This window comes from Kogia breviceps, chromosome 14 (assembly GCF_026419965.1).
Source record: "Kogia breviceps isolate mKogBre1 chromosome 14, mKogBre1 haplotype 1, whole genome shotgun sequence".
NCBI classification, from domain to species: Eukaryota; Metazoa; Chordata; class Mammalia; order Artiodactyla; family Physeteridae; genus Kogia; species Kogia breviceps.
Window position 1 is genome coordinate 11,299,620 of NC_081323.1, and position 20,819 is coordinate 11,320,438.

General features: G+C 52.0%; 1 protein-coding gene across 1 annotated transcript; it reads right to left on the minus strand.

Annotated features, from left to right (window-relative positions):
• Positions 1–7,598: 7,598 nt before the first annotated feature.
• Positions 7,599–14,164, minus strand: SNAI1 (snail family transcriptional repressor 1). The gene is made up of 3 exons (XM_059036087.2): positions 14,005–14,164; positions 12,764–13,291; positions 7,599–8,641 (listed from the first exon to the last, which is right to left on the minus strand). The coding sequence occupies exons 1-3, from the start codon at positions 14,084–14,086 to the stop codon at positions 8,457–8,459; spliced, it is 795 nt and encodes a 264-aa protein (XP_058892070.1). The 5' UTR covers positions 14,087–14,164; the 3' UTR covers positions 7,599–8,456.
• Between the last annotated feature and the right edge of the window lie 6,655 nt (positions 14,165–20,819).

Genomic DNA, 20,819 nt, shown 5'->3' on the forward strand with positions numbered 1-20,819 from the left:
CTGGGATCCCACATGCTGCAACCAAGAGTTTGCATACTGCAACTAAGGCCTGGCACAGCCAAATAAATAAATATATTTTAAAAAATAAATAAAAACTTTGCAATACCTTATGTATTTATTTTTTGGCTGCACTGGGTCTTCGTTGCTGTGCATGGGCTTTCTCTAGTTGCGGCGACCGGGGGACTACTCTTCGTTGCAGTGCACGGCCTTCTCATTGCGATGGCTTCTCTTTGTTGTGGGGCACGGGCTCTAGGCACACGGGCTGCAGTATTTGTGGCTCATGGGCTCTAGAGCGCAGGCTCAGTAGTTGTGGCGCACGGGCTTAGCTGCTCTGCGGCGTGTGGGATCTTCCCAGAGCAGGACTCGAACCCGTGTCTCCTGCATTGGCAGGCGGATTCTTAACCACTGTGCCACCAGGGAAGTCCCAATAATAGCTAATGTTTACAGAGGCTTTCCTCTATGCCGGGCCCGAGACCAAGTAATTTATAAATATTCATTCATTTAACCTGTACAACAACCCCCAGAAGAAGGGGCTGTCCTTCAGATGAGGAAATGGACACAGAGAGGTTGAGCAACATGCTCTAGATCACACAGCAGGTAGACCATGGAGGGGACATGTGAACCTAAGCAGTCTGGCTCCAGAGCCTTATACCTGCATGACCTAGGCTTGTTATGCGGATAAAGTCAGGTAATCTGTGCAAAACAGATAGTGAACTGTCATGAGCTGTTTATTGTTGTTATTATTATCATCGTTAGTATTATTATTGGCCTGACTGGTTGCTCTTTGCCTCACTGAGTCTTTATTTCCCTCAGTTGCTGAAAAATCCGGACAAGGCATTGTCCTTGCCCCCGCTCCCTCATTCGCGAATATCTCTCCACTGCATCCTTTCCTCTGCCTCATCTGACACCAAGAGGGCGGAGAGTCTGTACTGCTGGTTTTGCTCCCACACAGCTACCCATGGGACCTCCCCAGAGAATATATTCATTCATGATCCTCCCCTGCTCAAACCCTCCCACCCCTCCTGAGTGCCCCCAGGGTAGGTCCAAAATTGCCCTCCAGGGACTTCCCTGGTAGCCCAGTGGTTAAGAATCCGCCTTCCAATGCAGGGGACACAGGTTTGATCCCTGGTTGGGGAACCAAGATCCCATATCCTACGGGGCAACCAAGCCCGAGCGCCACAACTATTGAGCTTGCGCGCCCCCAAAGAGAGAGAAGCCTGCGTGCTGCAACTGAAGACCCTATGCAGCCCAGAAATGTAAAATTAAATAAATAAATAAAAATAAATCTTAAAAAAAAAAATTGCCCCCCAGGCCTACATGGCCCTGGTCCTAATCCCAGCAGACCTCTCTCACCTGGCTCCTTCTATCTCCCCGCCCCTCTCACACAGTAACTTCTGAGATCTGGGGAGGGCAGAGATTTTGCCTAAAGACCTCTCTCTTCCAAGAACCACAGAGACAAAATCCGACTCCTCAGATCTCCTCCTAAGGGTCCCCTTCCTCCAGGCCAGCTTCCCAACTCTCCCTCAGGGTTTGTTGGGTGAATAATAAAACGTTCCCAAATCCATTCCAGGCCCTGAGAAAGACTTGTCACACCCTTGGCTGTAACCACCTGCAGGGGGTTAAATTGGATCTCCCCCACCATCACCTGCTGTCACCAAAAAACAGATATGTTCAAGTCCTAACCCCCAGATGTATAAATATGACCTTATTTGAAAACCATGCTCTTGTAATCAAACTAAGATGAGGTCATACTGGATTAGGGTGGGCTTTAAATCCAGTGCCTGGTGTCCTTATAAGAAGAGTGGGCACACAGAGAAATAAAGGCACAGAGGAAGGCCTCGTGAACATGGAGGCAGAGACCAGTGATGCGGCTACGAGCCAAGGCTACCGGCAGCCGCCAGAAGCTGGAGGAGGCAGGGAAGGAGTCTCCCTGTAGAGCCTTGGGAGGGGTTATGGCTCAGCTGACACTTGACTTCTAGCCTCCAGAACTGTGACAGAATAAATTTCTGTTGTTTTAAGCCATCCAACTTGCAGTAGTTTTTTATGGCAGCCACAGGAAACTAATTTTTCACCCAACTGTGGGCACCCAGAGTGGGTCTAAGGCCCTAGGTACAGAGGGAAGTTGGACCAAACAAGCTCTTGTCAGGTGGGTGGTCCTGCCCTCATGGAGCTCCTAGTCTGGAAACTTCTCCTAGTCTTCAGGGACCACACAAGATACCCCACCCCACTGGGTACCGTTGGGGACTGAACTCTCTTTTCCTGGTCCTACACCACCCCTGTATCTACGCACACCTTTGGCTGCCTACCTGTCTGGAGAAGGATGTGTGGTGTTTCTAGAAGATATGTTAAAGGACAGAACTCCCTCTATGTGAGAGAGTCTAGGCAGGCGAGTGTAGTAGGTAGAGACCCAGACTCTGTTCTACTTCAATTATTTTTTTAAAAATAAATTTATTTTATTTATTTATTTGGCTGCATTGGGTCTTTGTTTCTGTGGGAGGGCTTTCTCCAGTTGCGGAGAGCGGGGGCCTCTTCCCAGACCAGGGCTCAATCCCGTGTCCCCTGCATTAGCAGGCAGATTCTCAACCACTGCGCCACCAGGGAAGCCCTCTACTTCAATTTAAAAAGTTTTAATTACACGCACTGCAAAGGGAGAAGGAACAAAATGACAACAGTAATAAAAGAACTCAGGGTCTCAATCCCAGCTCTGCCGCTTACCTGCTGTGTGACCCTGGACAAGTTACTTAACCTCTTTGGGTCTTGGTTTCCTCTTTCTTGAGTCAGTTGTGAAGGTTTAATGAGTTAATCTATACGAGGCACTCAGCACAGGGCCTGGTGCATAGAAAGTGCCCCATAAGAATGGTGACAATGTTATACTTCCTAGGGGCACACATACATTCATTCGTCATTCATTCAGCAAGGTTTTACTGAGTGTGCTCCTCCTGTGAGAGAGACTTGAGGCACCGGGAGACTGGACTATGAACAAAGCAGACAAAATTTCCACCTGCGTGGAGCTGTCATTCTAGTGCGGAAGACAGTCACCAGAGAAACTGTGGATAGTGAAATATATGGATTGTCGGATGGTGACCAGTGCTATGGAGAAAAACAAAACAAAACAAAACAGGGCAGGGCATGGGGGCTGGAATGTAAAGGGGAGAGGGATGGTGGGGGAGACCAGCCACGTGAGCTTCTCTGGGGGCTGAGTCTTCCTGGCAGAGGAACAGCAAGTGCAAAGGCCCTGAGGTGGCAGAGGACCCCTCGTGACTGGAGGAAGTGAGGGGGGTAGGGAAGGCGATGAGGCAGAGGTGATGGGGCCGGATCGTGCAGGCCCCTGTGGGCCAAGGTGAGGACTTTAGCTTTTCCTGTGAGTGAGATTGGAGCCATATGTGCATGTAAATATTTATTGTTTTAATCTAGAAGATATAAACTAAGCCCTTCACAGCGGCACAGCGGCTGGAGACAGTAAAGGCATCAGGATAGGGTGTGTTGATCACATATCACTTGAGCCTCACATCTAATCTTTTCATTTTTTCTTTTTTAATGAAAGAATAAATTTTCCTAACATTTGTGAAATTGACAATTTGAAAGCAAAAAGGAGCAAGGAGGACCCAGATCCCTGCTCGCCAGAGCCCCCCACTCCATCCCAGCTCAAGGGACATCCATGAGTAAGCCACTGGATCACTAATGGGGCCCAGATGTGCCCAGAGGTGGCCCTGGCCCCAGACCTGCCTTCCTGGACACTTGCACGGAGACCAGCTTTACAGCCAGTTTATTTCCTGGACTCGTTTTAAAGAAAAACCCAGGGGAGGATCTAAGGGCCTGGCCAGACCCTGTTCCTCCCCACCCAATCTCTCCCAACCCACAGCTCTGAGCAGCTGCCCAGACAGAGGAGGGTAGTTCTTTCCTACAGTAAAAAGCAAACCCGTAAAAATAGAAGGAATGATGGAGCTAGAAAAATCATCATTTGGCAACAACCATAATAATAATTGATTTAGGCAGAAAACACCAGCAAGGGCTAAACCTAGTGGGTGGAAGTTTGAGGAGTAACGTGATATTCACGTGGCCTTGGAAGGTCTCCCCACAAGATACGGATTAAGTACAAAAGGGGAAAAAGAGGGACTTTATACAGGCGAAACCTGGCAGACACCACCTTAACCAAGTGGTCAAAGTTGACGTCACCAGGAATGGGACAAACTGACATCATGTGCCCCATGATACGTTGCACTGAGAAGGATACAGCCCCACCGCTGGGGTCCCACCAAAAGTGCACAGCTCAGATCTCATCATGAGGAAGCACTGGGAAAATCAAAACCGGGGGACGTTCTATAAAATACCTGGCCTGAACTCTTCAAAAATATCAGTCACAGGGGCTTCCCTGGTGGCACAGTGGTTAAGAATCCGCCTGCCAATGCAGGGGACACAAGTTCGAGCCCTGGTCTGGGAAGATCCCACATGCTGCGGAGCAACTAAACCCGTGTGCCACAACTACTGAAACTGTGAGCCACAGTTACTGAGCCCACGTGTCACACTACTGAAGCCCACAGGCCCCAGAGCCTGGTCTCTGCAACAAGAGAATCCACCACAATGAGAAGCCCATGCACTGCAGTGAAGAGTAGCCCCTGCCTGCCGCAACTAGAGAAAGCCTGCGCACAGCAACGAAGACCCAATGCAGCCAAAAATAAATAAATAAATGTATTTAAAAAAAAAAAAAAAAAAAGTCAGACTCACAAAAGACCAAGGAAGGAGCTGTTCCAGAATAAGAGAGACTAAAGAGGACAAGTAAATGTAATATGGGATCTGCATCTCTCCCCACCCCCTAAAGTGCTACGGAGGGCATTACTGGGGCAGTTGGGGAAACTTGATTATGACTGTGGATTGGATAATAGCATTGCACCAATGCTAAATTTCCCGATTGTGATCATTGAACTGTGGTCATATGAAAGAACGTTCTTATCCTTAAGCAATAGCCGCTGAAATACTTCGTGGTAAAGGGGCATTATGCCTACAACTTACTCTCAAATGGTTCAAAAAAAAAAAAAAAGTGGGTATGTGTATGTGTGTATACAGAGAGAGAAAATGCAGACTTGCATTTGATAAAATGCCGATCGAACAATTCCAGTTTAGTGTACTTTTCTTGCAACTTTTCTGTCAGGTTGAAACTATGGCAAAATCAAAAGTTTTAAAGAAATCGAAAAAACCTGGCTCCCTGCTCTCTCCTGCCCGCCTCCATCCATCTACCCCTGCACCCGCCTAGAGACGGCTTTGATTGTTTTTTTGTAAATCCTTCCAGAGTGTCTGTATGCAAATACAAACAAGATTGAAAAACATGCTGAATTCCACCCTTCTTCCCACAGAAGGGAGCATGGTCTGCATGTTATTTTTCTCACTTAGCTAAATGTGGCTGAGTGGGGGCTTGTCCACATCAGAACACAGGAACCATCCTTCTTTTTATCCCCACCCCCGCTACCGGGTCCCACATCTCCTTTAAATAATCCCTAGTAACTCGCACCCAGCAGCGCTCAGGTGTGCCTGGCACAGGGCTGGAAGCACAGCTGCCACAGATTCTTCAATCCAACCTTCCCCCCGAGGCCTCCACCCCTCTGAGCCAGGCCAGCAGTCATCCCTCTGCCTTGGGCCTTTCACTGGCTCCCAGCTCTGACTTGGCTATAACTCCATTCTCCACCAGGATGGGGGGAATCAGTGTAAAAGTAAAGCAGGCCTCATGGCTCCCCTGCTTAAAATGTCCCCGTGGCTGCCCTCTGGGCTCAACAAAATACAACTCCTCCTCGCCACCTGCACAAGTGCTGCAGGATCTGGACCAGTTCATCAATCCCACCTGGTCCCCACAGACTCCCTGCCACCCTGGTCTTTTTTGGCATCGTGGCAAGCTTATTCCAGCCCTGGAGGCTTTGCACTGGCTGCTCCCTTGAGAGGCTGGAGCTCTCTCCTCCTCCAGGTCTCCACTGGAATGGGCGCTGGGCTGCAGCTCTCCCGCCTTATCAGAGAGTGCCCTACCCCATAGCTCTCTAGTAGGAGCTCTCTTTAATTCCATCTTGCCACATCACTGTAGGAAATCGGCTTATTTAATCACTTGTTTGTTTTCTGTCTCCCCTGCTAAAACATTAGTTCCCTGAGTGCAGGGACTGTCTCTCTGTTCAGGGCTGTAACCCCCGGGGCCTAGAACAGGGCCTGGCACACACGGGGCTCATCAAAACCGATTGGACGGACATCCCTTTACAGTCTCCCGGGAGGAAGGCGCCGTCATCACCCTATTTTAGAGGCAGCAACTGGGGGTCCGAGAGGCAGAGAGCCTCGCTCCAAGGCCTTGCGAGCCAAGGGCATGAGGCTGGTACCTGACTCCCAGAACGATCGGAGCCTCGTGCACCCACGTTGAATGCCAGCTGGGAGTTTCCACGAGGCCCATCCCTCTGGGAGTGCGTGAAATCACTTAATTATACATTCACCATCAACGTCAGCACCTACTATGGGTGGATGTATGACACCCAGGGACGTGGGACAGAGTAGGCCTTCAGCAAATTGACGCCCAAACCCCCAGCCCCCCACCAACTCCCTAACTTCCCTTCAGGGAGGCCAGCTACAATTTGGCGATTGTTAGAGAACTTTTTTTTTTTTCTTTTGGGAGGAAAGCTGCAAGTCATTAAGGGCTGCTCCTGGCCTGTGGGTCACCATTTCCTGTTTAGAAGAAAGAATCATCTCTCCTTTGGAACGCGAAGCTCCCCCGCCCCCGGCCTGACTCTGGGGCTCTGGGACGCCCGCTCAGCTCCCCGCAGGAAACTGGCACCTTGGGCACCTTTTGTGCTCGAAAAGGACACTCATTTTTTCTCCTGGCCCCGGGAGGGCCCCAGAGGTGAGGTCACAGTGACAGCCTGCTGTGAGTGACTTATCTCAGCCCGGGACACAAGCTGACCGTCTTCCCATCCTGTCCTGTCCTCGAGCAGGAAGCAGAATGACCCCTACCCTTTGGCCTGGCTTCTCACCCTCCCGACTCCAGCCAGCCAATTTCCTTGCATCAAAGGCCATTTGGTACCCAGAGGCCAGACAGAGGTGTGGGTCTGACAGGGAGGCCGGAGCGGGGCCTGGAGCCCTTGCAAACAGGAAGGACGTCCTCTGTCCCCTTCTTGCTCACTGCATTCCAGTCCCTCATGTGGGAGCAGCAGCCCCTCCCTCCCCGAAAGACCTGCAGTGCTGGGGAAGGCCCCGCAGCAGGCCTAGCTGATAAGACCCAGGGAGCTGACTTCTCACCCTGTGGGCCTGGTCGGCTTCAAAACCGGAGCACGAGAGAACGAGTAAGGGCCGCAGCGTGGAGACTATTAAGAAACCTGCCCACACAGCCCTACTGCTCACTGGCCCACAGGTGTTTCCCAACCTCCGCATCGGACAGGACATCCAGGCTCCGAGGAAAACCCATCTGCACAAACAAGGTCCCTGACAAACCCAGAGGTCCAAAGCCATGTGATGTTTAAGAGGCCAAGATTTAAGGCTGTGTCAGGAGTATCGGAGCTCCATGGATCCCTGCCCCCTCCTCCCTCCCTAAAGGCCCTTTAAAATACCCACTCCACATAAAACCAAGTAGACTTTTTTATATATAAATTAACCACTTTATTGAATATCAATAAACCGTACATATAACTATACAAAACGTTTCCTTAGTACAAAATGTCGCTTGCAATATAAATACCAGTGTACCTTTAAAAATGTAAACATCTTCTTCACGGGCCCACCTGTCGGGCCCCCGAAAATAGTTCCGGGAGACACATCAGTGGAGCCGAAGCACCCCACTCGGGCCCCGGACAAGCGAAGGCAATTATTCACAGTCCCTTTGGAGACGTTGTTAAATTGCCTGTGAAACAGGTGCCACCATGACGAACAGGAGGCTGAAATAGCTGCCCAGGCCCTGGGGCATCCTGGGGTCTAGACGCTGTCCTTGTGTCAGGGACCACCCCCGCGAGTGCACCTGGGGGTGGATGTTTGCATAGTTAGTTGCACCTTCTGGAGGGGGTGGCCTGAGGGTTCCTGTAGGGGAGGCTGGGGTCCCCTGAGTGGGGTGGGAGCTTCTCATCAGTCTGCTGGCTTTTGTCTTGGAGCTCAAAGCAGCTGTATCCAAACAGCTCTGGATACACAAACCCACGCAGAAAGGCCAACTCCAGAACACTCTGGAGCAGTGGCTGCCAGGAGGGGGTCTCTGCTGCAAGCCACCCTCCCATCAGCCGTCCACAGAAAGGCCCCCCCCTCAGAGCCCGGTGAGGTGCTCGGAGCAGAGGACTGGGAAGTGGTCCTCAGAGTCCTGGGGGGTCCTGGGGGGCCGATGCAGCCAGAAGGCGGAGCTCAGGAGGGAACTCTGTGGCAGTGAGCAGGATGCCGGGTCCTTCCTTCTGGAGTTGGGGGAGGCCACTGCGTGGTGGGGGGAGGGCCCCAAGAGGCGCAAGGAGCCTTGAGAGTCAGCGGGGCCCCCCTGAGCAGCCTGACTCTTGGTGCTTGTGGAGCAGGGACATTCGGGAGAAGGTTCTGGAGCACGTCTTGCACTGGTACTTTTTGACATCCGAGTGGGTCTGGAGATGGGCCCGCAGGTTGGAGCGGTCAGCGAAGGCACGGCTGCAGTGGGGGCAGGAGAAGGGCTTTTCGCCTGGGGAGAGAAGACAGGAGGGAGCTGAGTGAGACTCAGCCACTTGGGAGAACAGCTGACGTCTACTGAAATCCCCACCAAACCCCGGCTCTCCCCAACCTTGAGGAACTCCCACGACCCAAAAAAGCCAGGCCGTACAGTGTCCAAAGGCCTGGATTTGGCAGGGAGCGCTGCTGCTTCCCACCGTGTGGCCTTGAGCAAGTCAGCTGGCTTCTCTGAGCCTCCATTTGCTCATCTGTAAAATGGAGCTGTTCATCCCCCACGCATAGAGGCTGGTAATTGAGAGAAGGTTGAATCAAGTACTTTTCCTGCCCTGCCAGCAGGAAGTGCTCAACAATGATGACAGTGACGGCAACTGTGTTTGCTGAATACTTTGTGCCAGGGACACTGGAAGCGTGTTACACTATCTCATTTAACCCCACCTTTGTCCTGAGTTTAGAGATGGTGAATCTGAGGCACAGGGAACATGCAGCGTCTCAGCAAGAACAAAACAGCCCGACTCCAGCGCCCTTGTTTTGTTTTGGTTTGGTTTGGTTTTTTTTAACAAATTATTGATTGATTGATTGATTGATTGGCTATTTTGGGGTCTTCGTTGCTGCACGTGGGCTTTTCTCTAGTTGCGCGAGCGGGGGCTACTCTTCGTGCGGTGCGTGGGCTTCTCATTGCAGTGGCTTCTCTTGTTGCGGAGCACGGGCTCTAGGCGCAGGGGCTTCAGAAGTTGTGGCTCGCGGGCTCTAGAGCACAGGCTCAGTGGTTGTGGCGCACGGGCCTAGTTGCTCCGCGGCATGTGGGATCTTCCCGGACCGGGGCTCGAACCCGTGTCCCCTGCATTGGCAGGCGGACTCCCAACCACTGCGCCACCAGGGAAGCCCAGCACCCTTGATTTTAACCACTACACAGACTGCCCCTCAGTTAAGGGGGCTGTAATGGGTGTTCCTTATTAACCCCTGGATTTACTTCCTCTTGGGGACAAAGCTTAAGAGTCAGCCTTAAAGCCCGACCCCACCCTCATCCCCCAGCAGGTCACTCCTTTATCCTGCTTCCCCATCAACTCGGATCACACTCAGGGTAGTTTCAAGTCTGTCTGTCCCCCAATCAGACAGAGTCCCGTGAGGGCACCCCAATCCCGAATCTATTCCAAGCTTCCAGCTCAAGGCCCAGAACCCCCAAGAGGCTACAGAAACCTTTCACCTTATGACTTATTTTTTTTTAAAAAAAACCCCACCTGTGGCCCTCATTTACCTGCCCGGCCAGCCTGTATCGAGAAGAGTCTTGCACTCGGGGCCGGGTACACAGTGAGAGCTCAATAAATGCTTGTACAACAATAAATCTTTTTATAAAGGCCTCAGAAGAGCCTGACTCCTCAGTCACGACCAGAAAACACCATTCACCAACTTTTCATAATTCTTGCCCCAATCAAGAGACTATAACTCACATTCCAGAAACGTCAACTGCTGTGTTTCGTATTTTCCTGGGGCTGCAGCATTTCCCAAATAAAGTCAGAAGGGTAACGCGTTAAACAAATACTAATCAGGCTCCTACCACAGGCCAGGCACTATTCTGTAATACTGAATAGTCTTTTCCAGAAGAAACGACATTCTCCCATCCTTCCATTCCCAGCCTTATACGCCCCTAGGCCAAGGCCGTCTAGTTAAATCCCAGTGCTGGAATTGAGAGCTGGGAATGAATGGATTCCAGCAGCCTCCTGGGTGCCTGGGGCACTAGGCTGAGCAGGGAGGGCGGGGTCCAGAAGTCGGATGCCTGCAGCGCACTGTGGAACCCCGTTCATGAGCTCAGTCTCCTGGGGCAGATACACAAGGAAACAGGCCTCGGGCAGAGAGCGAGCGGGGACCTGGCCAGAGGACTGGGGAGGGGACACCTGAGTAACCTGCTCTGCTGTATCGAGCTGCCTCTGCACACCAGGCCGGAAGGGAGTCTACAAGGTCCAGGGGAAGTTCCTCCGCACTCACACACCCCTTTGTGAACTCGGGGCCCACGCGCTGTGCAGGTCTGGCAAAGGGGATGGAGTCCTGTAATCCCCACTGCCCCCTCACCCACTTGGCCGAGGTGAAGGAGCCCTGGCTCCAGCCTATGGGCTGTGACTTGGGAAAGTGACTTCCTTCTCCACGCCTCAGTTTCCACACCTGTAAGATGGCGGTTATGATGGCACCTCTCTCTTAGGACTGTTGGTGGATTTACCGCCTTGACACAGGTGAAGGAAGCCCTGAGCACCACGCCTTCCCCCCACCTCCCGCACTGCCTCCCGCACTGCCAAGTGCTCAGTGAACGTTATCTTTATGTTTCTTATGATTAGACACAAACCTGAACAAAGGGGCAGGCTTGATGGGATGTGAGGGGTGCAGCAGGAGGCAGCAGACCTCCACCCCTCACGGATTTCCCCCTCCCCACCCCAGCCACGTCTTTATGGTGCTCCTGGAGTGTGAAATCGGCACCAGACCGGCGGGACAAAGGCCGCCGAGGGGGGCAGTGTACATGCGATACTCCCTGGATTAAAGCGGCCTGACACACTGCGGGCCAGCAGCTGCGGCCGGAACAGGTGCTGGGCACCGCTGCCCCGTGCACCTGCTCCACCCCCCAGCCCCGCCCCCTGGGCGCACCATTAAGGCACACAATGGGAGTTGCTGAGGATGGCACTGGTGCATTTCAACAGGCTTTGTGTCTGAGCCATGCCTTTACATTAAAATAATGTCTGAGTGGGAAGGGAAAGAAGCTGGGGGGCCCAGGGGAGCATCTGAGGGCTTCCACTCCCCCCAAATAGAGACCCCATCAGCTGGGCAGGCAGCCAGGAGAGAGGCCAGGCAGTTGGACCCTTCCATGTTAAAATCAGGGCTGTTTGTGCACCAAGTAAGAGACATGGGTAGTAGCCACAGTCTGCAAGGTGTGGAGGATGCCCCCCCACCCCGTAGGAGTAACGATGACACCAGTAATGTCACCTGCAAAATGCCAGGCTTCACAATCCACCTCACTGACCCTCATGGCTCACTCAGAGGTCAGCCACCAGATGAGGAAATGCCAGAAATGAGTCTCCAACCTGGCCACCCTGACCCCCAAAACCAACAGTCATGACCCTTGAACCCTCTTCTCCCTCAACAGACACTCTCCAAAGAGCAGCCCCAAGCAGGGTGGCCTCCACCATTCATGTTCTGAAAAGGTGGAGTGGCTGGCTACTTTTTCTGCATTTCCAGAAAGCTAAAGACTAGAACAGGCTCCATTTCATAATTTTCTACACATTCAGTATTGCATTTTTTGAAACACCAAGACATAATTGCGTTTTCTGCCAGCAAAGGTGTTCCCGGGTCTGCATGATAGGATTAAGATTATCTATTCAGCAGTGTGAGTGGGGGTAGGGAGAGAAGATCTGAGAACCATGATATTATAAAGCGATTAAGGAGCTACTGAATCTAGACAGCCCCCTATGAAATGCTATCATAACCCGCCCTATATGATTATATTATAATCGGAGAGGCTCAGAGCGTTAAACCGCTTGCTCAAAGACACACAGCATGGAAGCAGAATGAATACCAACTATGATTTTTGTGTGTACTGATCACGTACCAAGCACTGTCCCAGGTGATTTCTGTATGCTTTCTTGCATTTGACAAGAGCAAAAACCCCACAAGGTGTTTCTATGCTCATTTCACAGACGAGGGTACTGAGGCTAAGAGAGGTGAAACAGCGGCCCAAAGTTTGGGGAAGATCCCAAAGCAGGATTCAGAGGCAGGTGGGGAGTCTGACAACATCCTGTCTGGCTGGGGGGGGGGGGCGGTGGGGGTGGGGAGGTAGAGCAGGATGAGCCCCTTCACACCTGGCCCCAACAGCAAGGTGTTGGTTACACCTTTCCCATACCCAGCTCCAACCCATTTGGCTGAGGAACTGAGCCTGCAGAGGGACTTGTAAAAGTTATCTCCTTATAGCCCATCTGCTTAGCCGGTGAATGAACGAATGTGAGCCAGGCCCCTGAACTCTTGAGCTAGGAGTCAGGAGACTGGGTGGGGGGGCTCAGTTTCCATAATCTGAAAATAACAGCAAACCCATCTTACAAGAGCTGGTAATAAAGGCAGTGGGACAGTGAGAGGGCAGCCCGCCTGCAGGGGTCCTCACCAGTGTGGGTCCGGACGTGGCCCTGCAGCAGCCAGGGCCTGGAGAAGGCCTTCCCGCAGGTGCTACAGACGCAAGGCAGCGTGTGGCTTCTGATGTGCATCTTAAGGGCACCCAGGCTGATGTACTCCTTGTTGCAGTATTTGCAGTTGAAGGCCTTGCGAGACTGGGGGTCCTTGGCCACGGAGAGCCCAGCCAGCTGCTTGGGCAACTGGCCCAAGCCTGGGAAGGCAGCATAACCCTCAGCCTCCAGGGAGGAGGCTGAGGTGGAAGAGAAGGATGAAGGAGCCGGTGAGGGTGGGCTGGGGGGCTGGGAGCCTTTCCCGCTGTCCTCGTCAGACAGGGAGGTCAGCTCGACGGCCTTGGGGAGCTCCTGGGGCAGAAGAGAGGCCCAGCCAATCGGCTGGGCTTGGGGTGCCAGGAGAGAGTCCCAGATGAGTGTGGGCAGTGAGGCCGTGGGATTGAGGACCTCGGGCGGCGGGATGGCTGCCAGCAGGTGGGCCTGGTCGTAGGGCTGCTGAAAAGTGAACTCTGCGGGGAGACAGGGAAAAGAGCAAGGTCAGGGATTAGATCATTCAGTCAGTCAGCAAACATTAGCCTGATGTGGGCCAGGGGCTGAGTGGGGCTGGCACTCGATGCTTAGTAGATGAATAAAAAAGATTCATGACCAGGATAGACAGGTTCCTGCCCTGGCAGAGCCCCCTCCTCAGCCAGGTCACCTGGTTCTCTCACCTCAACCTCCAGATCTTACAGGAAGAACCCCCCCCCTTCCCCAGCTCCAACTCAAGGAGGTCATTCTCAGGTCTCCTTCCTCCTGCGGTGCCCAAGTCCCCAGGTCTCTGGCCCCTAATCTCCCCAGCTGCCGAGGCACCACCCCTGTCCCCCTTCCATACACATCTCTTCTCCCACCCCCTCCCCCAAATTCTCTGGACTCTGGACTCTTTCCAGACCCTGGCTGGCGTCTATCCAGACACAAGCCGCCTTCTCTCACTTCTGTACTCTCGGGGCGCCCCGCTCCTCGGGGGCTAATTAGTCCCCTCAGCCCAAGACCACCGGCCTCTAAAAGCCCTCTCCCGGTCTCCCGGATCCACCTGCCCCGGCCTATTCACACCCAGACTGTTAACTTTTGACTCGACTTTGGCCCCTCGATTTTGTCCCCAAGCGCCCTGCCTCTCAAGTGCCCCCCATGCAGCCTTCTCCTGCCTCCCCCAAACTCCCTGGGGTCCGGAACCCCGTCCACTCACCTGGAGAAGAGTCGTGGAGCTCACTGTAATTGGGTCTCCGGCGGGAGCAGGCGGACTTCCTGACCAGGAAAGAGCGCGGCATGGTGGCCAAAGCAGCGGGGGTAGACGGGTCGTGCTGGGATCCCAAGACCCTCCACCCGCGAGGCCGTGCAGCTGCGCTGTGAGTGGAGACTGGCCGCCAACTCCCTTAAGTACTCCAGCCGCGGGTGGGCGGGGCCGACTACGGTCACGCCCCTTTGTCACCTCTGTACCAATCGAGGCGCGCCTTCGCCGGAGGCCACGCCCCAAGCAGGTGCGCCGGGGTCTGGCGGGGCTCGCGCCGCGTGGCGCTGCGAGCCGGGAGGGGCCGCTCCGGCGCTGGGCCTCGGGGCTGCACTCATCGCCCGGCTGCGGGCTGCCGGGGGCGGGGCGCCGGGAACCCCGGACTAGGCGGGACCCCCTTCGGGACCCGAGCTCCAGCCAGCTCGACGCGGCACGGTCGCCCGCCTCTGGCGCCCCCTGGCGCCGCGCGCCGCGGGTCTGGACACCTGACGTTCCGATACTGCCACCGCCCCGGGTTTGGGAAGGGGGGGTGCCTTCGCCCGGAAGGTGACTCGCAAAGAGCGTGGGATTGACAAGGGACAATACACAGTTCGGGGACGGGGAAGAGCAATGGACTTCTGCACGTGGTTGCTGACTGTGCAGTGCCACAGCCTTTTTTTGCAAAGCAAACGGGCATCATCTAGAAAAATGCATTCGTTCCCTCAGTGTTTACTGAGTGCCCACTAACATGCCAGGCACTGTTACCGGAGCTGGGGATACAGCCCTGAACAAAACACTCGGGGTCTCTGCCGAAGGGTAGCTCCCTGTCCGGCGGAGGAGACAGACGAAGTAAACAGACAATTCCAATGCAAAGGGAAGTGTGCTTTGATGGGGGAGACCACAGGGCACTGTGACAGTCTAGAGGCGGGTCACTTGACAGGGGGTCGGGGGGGCCACTTACCAGAGGAAGTGAAGAAATACCGAGGGGAAAGGCCTGAGGTTAGAATCAGTAACTATTTCAGAGCCACTGAGAGCAGCTCTCAGGGCTGGGGGTGGGGTGGGCAGGGCTGATGGGTCCGATCTGCCGGGCCTCCAGGGCCTGGAGGAGTTTGGACTTTGCCCCAAGGGCACTGGGGAGCCAAGGAAGAATTTTCAGCCGAGGAGGGACCTGTTTAGAATGGTGGAGAAAGAGTACTCTGGGCAGGTGGGAGAAAGAAGTTGGGAAGGTTGGGGCTGAGGTGGTCTCCTCATTTGTCTGGGGTCGTCAATACTGTGTCTCAAGGACCTAAGGCTGGGCTCCAAGGGGGAGCACTGACTGATTCATTGTGGGGTGGGCCCAGGGGAGGGACACTTCATCCTCAGCTCTCCTGTGAGCCCACCAACTTTGAGGGCCATGCCCCGCCTGGAGTGGAATTGTGGCACAGAAATAAATCCACAGGTCTTGCCCACAGTTTCCACCTGTGAAGCAAGGACGATGAAAACCTGTAAGTCCCTCCATTCACCACCTAGAATGAGGGCAGGGACAACTGTCTGTTTTGGTCATCAGGTACTGGAGATAACAGCTGTGAACAAGACAATCCTTACCATGTTCTAACCGGTGAGGGGAGGGAAAGGTGGGGGAGACAGGCTATGCACAGTCATTACGAAGAATATAGCCTCTTCTACATCTGTTTACTTTCAATCACGATTTTCCACAGGCATCCAGAGGGAGGAATAAGGCTGTGTCCCTCTGCTCAAAACCTCCCATGTTCCTATCTCACCCAGAGTAAAAACCAAAGTCTTCACCACGGCCCTCCACCCTGCTGATCTGACCTCTGCAGATCTTGTCTTGAGCCACCCTCCTCCTTCCCCCTGCACAATGATCCCCCCTCCTTCTTTCTGTTCCTCCACATCCCAGCCCTTGCCTACCACAGGACATTGGCACCTGCCGTTCATCTTTCCTGCCCCCTAAATCTCTCTCCCCAGATCTTCACCATGTTGGCTCCTTTTCTGTCTTTGTTTCAGCATTAACTTCACCAACTGCTCAGCCTCATTAGTAATGAGAGAAATGCAAATTAAAACCACAGTGAGGTACCATTTCACACCATCAGAAAGACAAAAAGTTAAAATTTGGTCACTAGCAAGTGTTGAGGGTGTGAGGGCAGCAGGACTTTCGTTTCATGCTGGCGAGAGTGTCATAGGTACAAACCACTTTGGAAAAGTTTGGCATCAGCTAATAACAGGTGACTCTCCTCCTAGCAATTCTACTTCCAGGCCAACTGCATCCCAGAGGTTCTCAGCCCTGGCCGCAGATTAGATTCCCTCAGGGCACACCCTAGCCTGGGCCCCACCCCCAGAGCCATCCTGATTTGATTAGTCTGGGTGGGACCCTCTGGTATTAGCATTTTAAAAAACTCCTCAGGTGATTCTAGTGAGCAGCCAAGGTTGAAAACTGCTGCCCAGCCTTAATCCCAGAAGAAACCAGAGAATATTCATTGCACCGTTGTTCCTAATAGCAAAACAAAAACAAAAACAAAAAACAAAAAAGTGGAAACAACCCTAATGTTCTAATGTTTATCAACAGTACAAAGGATTAATAAACTACGGTTCATTCCCATAATGGAACATATACAGCAATAAAAACAAACTGCAACTCCATGCAACAACAGGGATAAATCTCAAAAACATAATGTGAAGCAAAAAGAACCAACTCAAATGCATACAGTTAGTTGGATTTACATAAGGTTCAAAAGCAAGCAAATGAAACCCTTTATTGTCTAGGAATGTATATGGAGGCGGTAAAACTATAAAGAAAAGCAAGGAAATGTTTAATACAAAATTCTGGAGAGTGGTTAGCTGGGGGAGAAGGTGCTTCTAGAGAGTTCTTGATAATGTTGTTTTAAGTACAGAAAGATATTTATTAGTAGTCTTGAAACTGTACAGTAGACAATTTAATCACTTTTGGTAAGGATGATAATATTTAACACAAATTTTATGTCACCTCAAGGGAGGCTTCCCTGATCATCGCAGCCAAAGTAGCACCCTGCCCAGTTCACAACATCACTGTTTACTCCATAACCCTATTCAATTAGCTTCAAAGCACTTAGGGGCTCAAGTACTTGGTGAATGACTGATTACTGGCTGTACCTCCTCCTGGGTCACCCTGTGCGAGTTACCCAGTCTCTCTGAGCCTCAATTTCCTCAACTGTAAAAGGTGGGTGTTCTGTCTCCTGGAGATGTCGGGATGGGCAGAGTCCAGAGGCTGGTACTCACAACACCATTGCCTGGGCCTGCCGCTCTCCATTTTCCTTCGGTCGGTCACCTGCGCCCTGGAGGAGGTGTAAGGTGGGGGAGGGGCCCTTCTCAGATCTGGGCTGTCCCCTCCCTTCCGATTGAACTGTCCCGGCGGTTTCTTCTCCCGGGTCACCCTCACAACCCTCCCTCCAAGAGGCGGCGGAGACAGCGAGGTGGGAGGGGGCTGTGGGCGAGGCGAGGCCCTGGACGGTGAGCCAGCTCCCAGAGGGGTGGTCCCGGCCTCCTTGCAGGTGAAGGCGAGGCGACACTTTTGATGCTGTGGTGTCAGGTCCTCCCGGAAATGGACTGGCTCTGCGACTGGGCTGCAGCGGACCCGGCCGGCCCAGCCCTGCCCTGCCCACCGCCCAACGCCCTGGGGCGCGGCCCTGCGGCGCCCTCTGCTGGCCGTCACGTGGGGCCGGGTGCACACGCCTTTAACGAGGATGAAAACTGGTACAGCTGCCTTGGAGAGCAGTTTGGGAATATCTAATGCGGTCAGGAAAAGCCTCTGAGAGAAGATAAATTTTAATAAAGGCCTGCATTTTCCACGGGTGTCCATCCCCCACTAAAAGAACAATAACTAAAAATGTGATTTACAACCCAACCAAACAAAAAAGAAAGCGTCCCTCCATCCCAGATCTCCATTTCCCTCTGCAAAGGTAACTAAATATTTTTACCAGTGTCTTGTATGACCTTCCAGAGATGGCTTTTATAGAGACAAGGAGATATATGCATATGTGAGTATAATATGTACCTCCCTTTTTTATGTAACACAAATGGGAGCCTATACGCTAGCCTACTTGATTTCCTCCCAAATAACTATACTGCGTGTCTTGAAAGTTGCTCCATATCATTACATGTAGCTCCCTTAATCTGTTGCAGGGCTGCAGACATTTTCATTGCATGGATTATACCATAATCACACAATTTATCTAACAAGGGGACTTGTGATAGGCATTTAGATTAGAATATAATTTTTTGTTACTACAAACAAGGTGGCAATTTCAATGACTGTCTTGTATACACATCTTTGACCTGAAGTGCAAAGATATGTTATAAAAAATGTTGAGGGAATTCCCTGGTGGTCCAGTGGTTAGGACTTTGCATTCTCACTGCCGAGGGCCTGGGTTCAATCCCTGGTCGGGGAGCTAAGATCCCAAAAGCCATGTGGTGTGGCCAAAAAAAAAAAAAAAAGTTGATACATTTGTCCAAATATCCTCTAACAGGGTTAAACTAAATTATACTTACCAGCAGGGAGGTGGGGGCCCTTCTCAAAACCTGGTGGAGGCAGGGTATTGTCAAATTTTTTTTAATCTTTTCCCATCTGATAAGGAAAAGTGAGATCTCCTAGTTACAATTTGCATGTACATGATTGGAGCATTTCTTACATACTCCAAAGCCATTTCCTTTTCTCCATGTCCTGAACTATCCCTGTGAGTCTGTCCTTTGGTCACTGAGCTGATGAACTTCCTAACTGATAAATACTCTTTGTATATTACGCCAACTGGCCCTGTTGATTATTAGATCATTAATCAGTGAGTGGATCAATCAGAGCAGATCAATCAGAGAGTTAATCTCGACCGGGAAGAAGACATTGTCCATGGGAAGTTCAATGAATGAATCAAGGCTCAACCTCCACTCTTATCCTTGATTTAAAAAAACAAAACCTCTAGAGTGTCTCCCACTTGCCTGAATGCAAATAGTGATTCAGCCTCGGGCCTTGACTCAGAAGGCGCTCGGTCACCATCCCAGGATACAAAAGGCTTTCAAGGGAAGTTTTTGGGTCCAAGTCCATCGGGCGTGGCCGAGTTGGAGGCTCCAAGAAAAGATGGATAAGCCCTTTTCGTTCCCATTTACTGAGCACCTGCTATGTGCCAGGCTCTGTGCAGGAGCCTCACCCACATAGGTGTCCCTTTACCATCCCCAAGTGGTATTTGACGCTCCTGCACTGCAGCCAAGGCCCACATAGGACTAGTTGATACGTTACAGTGCAGTCAGATTAGCCACCTGTCAGAAAGAAGGAAACTCTAGATGTAATGGATGTGGAAGCATATCAAGACATGAAGTGGTAAAAAGCAAGGTGCAGAACAGCATGCACAATGTGATGCCATTTGCATATAAAGAGGGAGAAATATGTGGGTATTTCTTAGAGACACAGAAACAACCATTGGAGGGAGAACTAGAAACTGGTCACAGGTGATTGTCTCTGAGGAGGGGATCTGGGTGGCGGATTGTCTCTGAGGAGGGGATCTGGGTGGCGGCCCAGCAGGAGTGGGAGGGAGGTTCTTTACTACCTGCCCTTTCCTGTGTCTTAAATTTTTTTAAATCATTTGCAAGTATTAACCTCATTAATTATTTTTTGTGGGGGGACCATGCCTCGCTGCATGTGGGATCTTAGTTCCCCGAACAGGAGTAGCACCCATGCCCCCTGAAGTGGAAGCACAGTCTTACCCACTGAACCGCCAGGGAAGTCCCTAACCTCATTAATTCTTTTTTTAAAAATTTATTTATTTTTGGCTGCATTGGGTTTTCATTGCAGCGAGAGGGGGCTACTCTTCTTCGCTGTGGTGCGCAGGCTTCTCATTGTGGTGGCTTCTTGTTGTGGAGCACGGGCTCTAGAGCGCAGGCTCAGTAGTTGCAGTGCACGGGCTTAGCTGCTCCGAGGCATGTGGGACCTTCCCGGACCAGGGCTCGAACCCGTGTCCCTTGCATTGGCAGGCAGATTCCCAACCACTGCTACCAGGGAAGCCCTAACCTCATTAATTCTTAAATCAATGGAATATTTTACAGCTGTTGAAATGTTGAAGCCTGTCTATGTACATATAAACGCTCCAAGGCTCCCATCTCTCTCATAGGAAAAGCCAAAATATTCACAACACCATGAGGTTCTGCGGGACTGGGCCCCTTGTGGCTCCTCTGAATTCACCTCCCTGATGAGGCTCCAGCCACCACGGACCACACCAGGCATGTGCCAGCCTCAGCACCTTTGCATGTGATGTTCCCTTTCTGTGGACTATCTCCCCCTCCCCCCACCCAGACGGCCACCAGGCTCACCTCACCTCTGGGAAGTCTCTGGCACCACTTCATCACCCCCTCCCCAGCCTCTCACACTCCTTACCCCCTTCTCCTTATTTGACTTTTCTCCCCAGCACTCAGCAAATATCTGACATCATGTATATTTTACTTATTTTACTGACTGCCCTTCAGAGCAGAGGTTAGCAAACTACAGCCCCCAGGCCAAATCCAACCTGTGGTTTGTTTTTGTATGGCTCCTGAGCTAAGAACAGCTTTTACAGACAAACAGTTGCTATCAATTTGAGGAAAGGGAGTTCTACCTGGGCAGGAAGTATCTGTCTCCTTCACTGCTATGACCTAAGCCTGGTTTATAGTAAGTGCTCAACAAATATTAGCTGAATGGATGAAAGAACTCATATACTTTTTTTTTTTTTTTTTTTTTTTGGCCACACTGCGCAGCTTGCAGGATCTTAGTTCCCTGACCAGGAATTAAACCTGGGCCCCTT